This window comes from Etheostoma cragini, chromosome 11, assembly GCF_013103735.1.
Source record: "Etheostoma cragini isolate CJK2018 chromosome 11, CSU_Ecrag_1.0, whole genome shotgun sequence".
NCBI lineage: Eukaryota > Metazoa > Chordata > Actinopteri > Perciformes > Percidae > Etheostoma > Etheostoma cragini.
In genome coordinates, this window is record NC_048417.1 from 1242011 (window position 1) to 1243960 (window position 1950).

At 42.4% G+C, this 1950-nt stretch overlaps 1 protein-coding gene across 2 annotated transcripts in view; it reads left to right on the plus strand.

The window, feature by feature from the left end:
* The window catches only part of LOC117952548 (inactive dipeptidyl peptidase 10-like), a 172025-nt gene that overhangs the window by 131586 nt on the left and 38489 nt on the right, over positions 1 to 1950 (plus strand). For both annotated transcript variants that reach the window (XM_034884928.1, XM_034884927.1), the window contains exon 6: positions 1777 to 1829. In XM_034884928.1, the coding sequence (XP_034740819.1) occupies positions 1777 to 1829 (53 nt within the window). The remainder of the gene's footprint in view (positions 1 to 1776; positions 1830 to 1950) is intronic.

Here is a 1950-nt window from a genome sequence, read left to right on the forward strand (position 1 = left end):
GACATGCAGCAAAGGGCCATGGGTGGGACTTGGCCCCTGTGGTAAGGACTGAGCCTTAGTACTGGTGAGCTACTCAACCAGGTGAGCTACCAGGGCGAACAATGGCCCCTTCTTTGGAATTTCTTTTTTATAGCAGGTACCCGTGCAGTAAATCTCACTGATATTGAAAGACATATGCTGGAATTTACCTGCGGGTTTAAAAGGTTTTTAGGGGGGGGGTTTGACAAGGTGTGTCAGACATAGTAAAATATAAGTTCCATTAGGTATGTGATAAGTTTTGTCCGGAGGATGGACAGAAGTCCTAACAGCAGCGTAATACACTTGTATGATGGCACATAAACCTTCCTTGACGTCTTTTCATAACGACCGTTTCATAACAATCAGTTTGGGGAGTAATTGAATACATGTTACGTTACATATTCAGAATACTAATTATGAGTAACTTTATTCTATATATGTTTCATATCATCCTTTCATGTTTTTGTGCTGTAAAATCAGGAAAACTGTAAGGGAAAATGCAGGTTTCCTTCTGGTGCTTTTTATTTTAAGGTGGAAAGTTGCGACATCTCTGCGCTTAGTCGCTAAGAGAAAGAAATACAGAAAAAGAAATAGTAAATGTAATAGCAAATTCTGTACAGAAAGAGAATATTTGTCTATTTTTACACTTTTAACAGCTGAATAAATAAAGAAACTGAAAAGGGAAAACTGTTCATTTCTTCTTCTTTTTTTAACCAAGCAGAACATCTTTTGCATAAACATACTCTTGTAGTCTTTGTTCCTCTGAAGCAAACTCTAATATATTATAGTATATGTACTTGGGCCTGACACATTCAGCCAGTTGGAACAGGAGAACAGACCAGAATAGGCACGTTTAGTCCGAAGGGTTCGGTGGCCGCATTCCTACACCTATAAAATCAAATTCATAGTGGAAGTAATCCAAGTAGAATACGTCACAGTATACAGATTGAGTCACAGAACATGTTACATGTGACATTTTTGGGGGTGTATGCTACGAATGCTTAGAAAGTCTGAAAAAATGAACCTTCACTCCAGAGGATTAACCCTGCTGTCCCCACTGTGTCCAGGCATTAGAGACAGAGACTGTTGTCATATAATCCACACATCGTCCTCATAACACACTGTAAATTACTGAAAGGCAGCTTTCACCCACGGTCAGTCAAGTGTTTTCTGACTTTTTAGGTGAACAGTACACAATCTTCTCCGGTGATGTATTCTCTGCTTTGCCTCCGAGCTCATGATGAAATGCAGAAAATATGGTCCAAAAATGTCTGTTGCTGATCCCCAGGCGCGGTCAGAGGTCTATTATTATGTCAGCCGCAGCTTCTCCGGTGGGGGGTTCAGACAGCTTTAAATGCCCCCCTCTGTCACTTTGAATGCCTCTCTCTCTCTCTCTCTCTCTCTCTCTCCCTGTCTCTACCCATTTCTCCCGGGCTTTCAGCACAGAGGCGTTTGCCTCGATGATGGGTTTCTCAGATGGAATTAAATGTCTCGTCCCACAGCTGTCACCCATGCAAATTGCATTGTCTACAGATTCTATCACTGAGAACAGCCAGCAGTCTGTTTTCTTTCATGCCTTCTTCCTTTTATTTTTTTCTGTCCTTGATGTCATTATCCGCTGGCGCTTGCTGCTTCTCTCGTTAGTGTTTCAGGCAGTCATCTTCTAATCTCTCTCTCTCTCTCTCTCTCTCTCTCTCTCTCTCTCTCTCTCTCTCTCTCTCTCTCTCTCTCTCTGTCTGTGTGTGTGTGTGTCTGCAGGTTTACCGCCACTCCTACATGGCCTCCTACAGTATCTACAATATTCACACACGGTAAGTGCTTTGGGTCTGCTCGGCAGCTGCTGTCAACACAGTACAACCATAGACCGTTAATATAAATGGACAGAGCATGAGTGACGTCACCCATTGGTTTGTGGAGATCAGAAATGAGTCG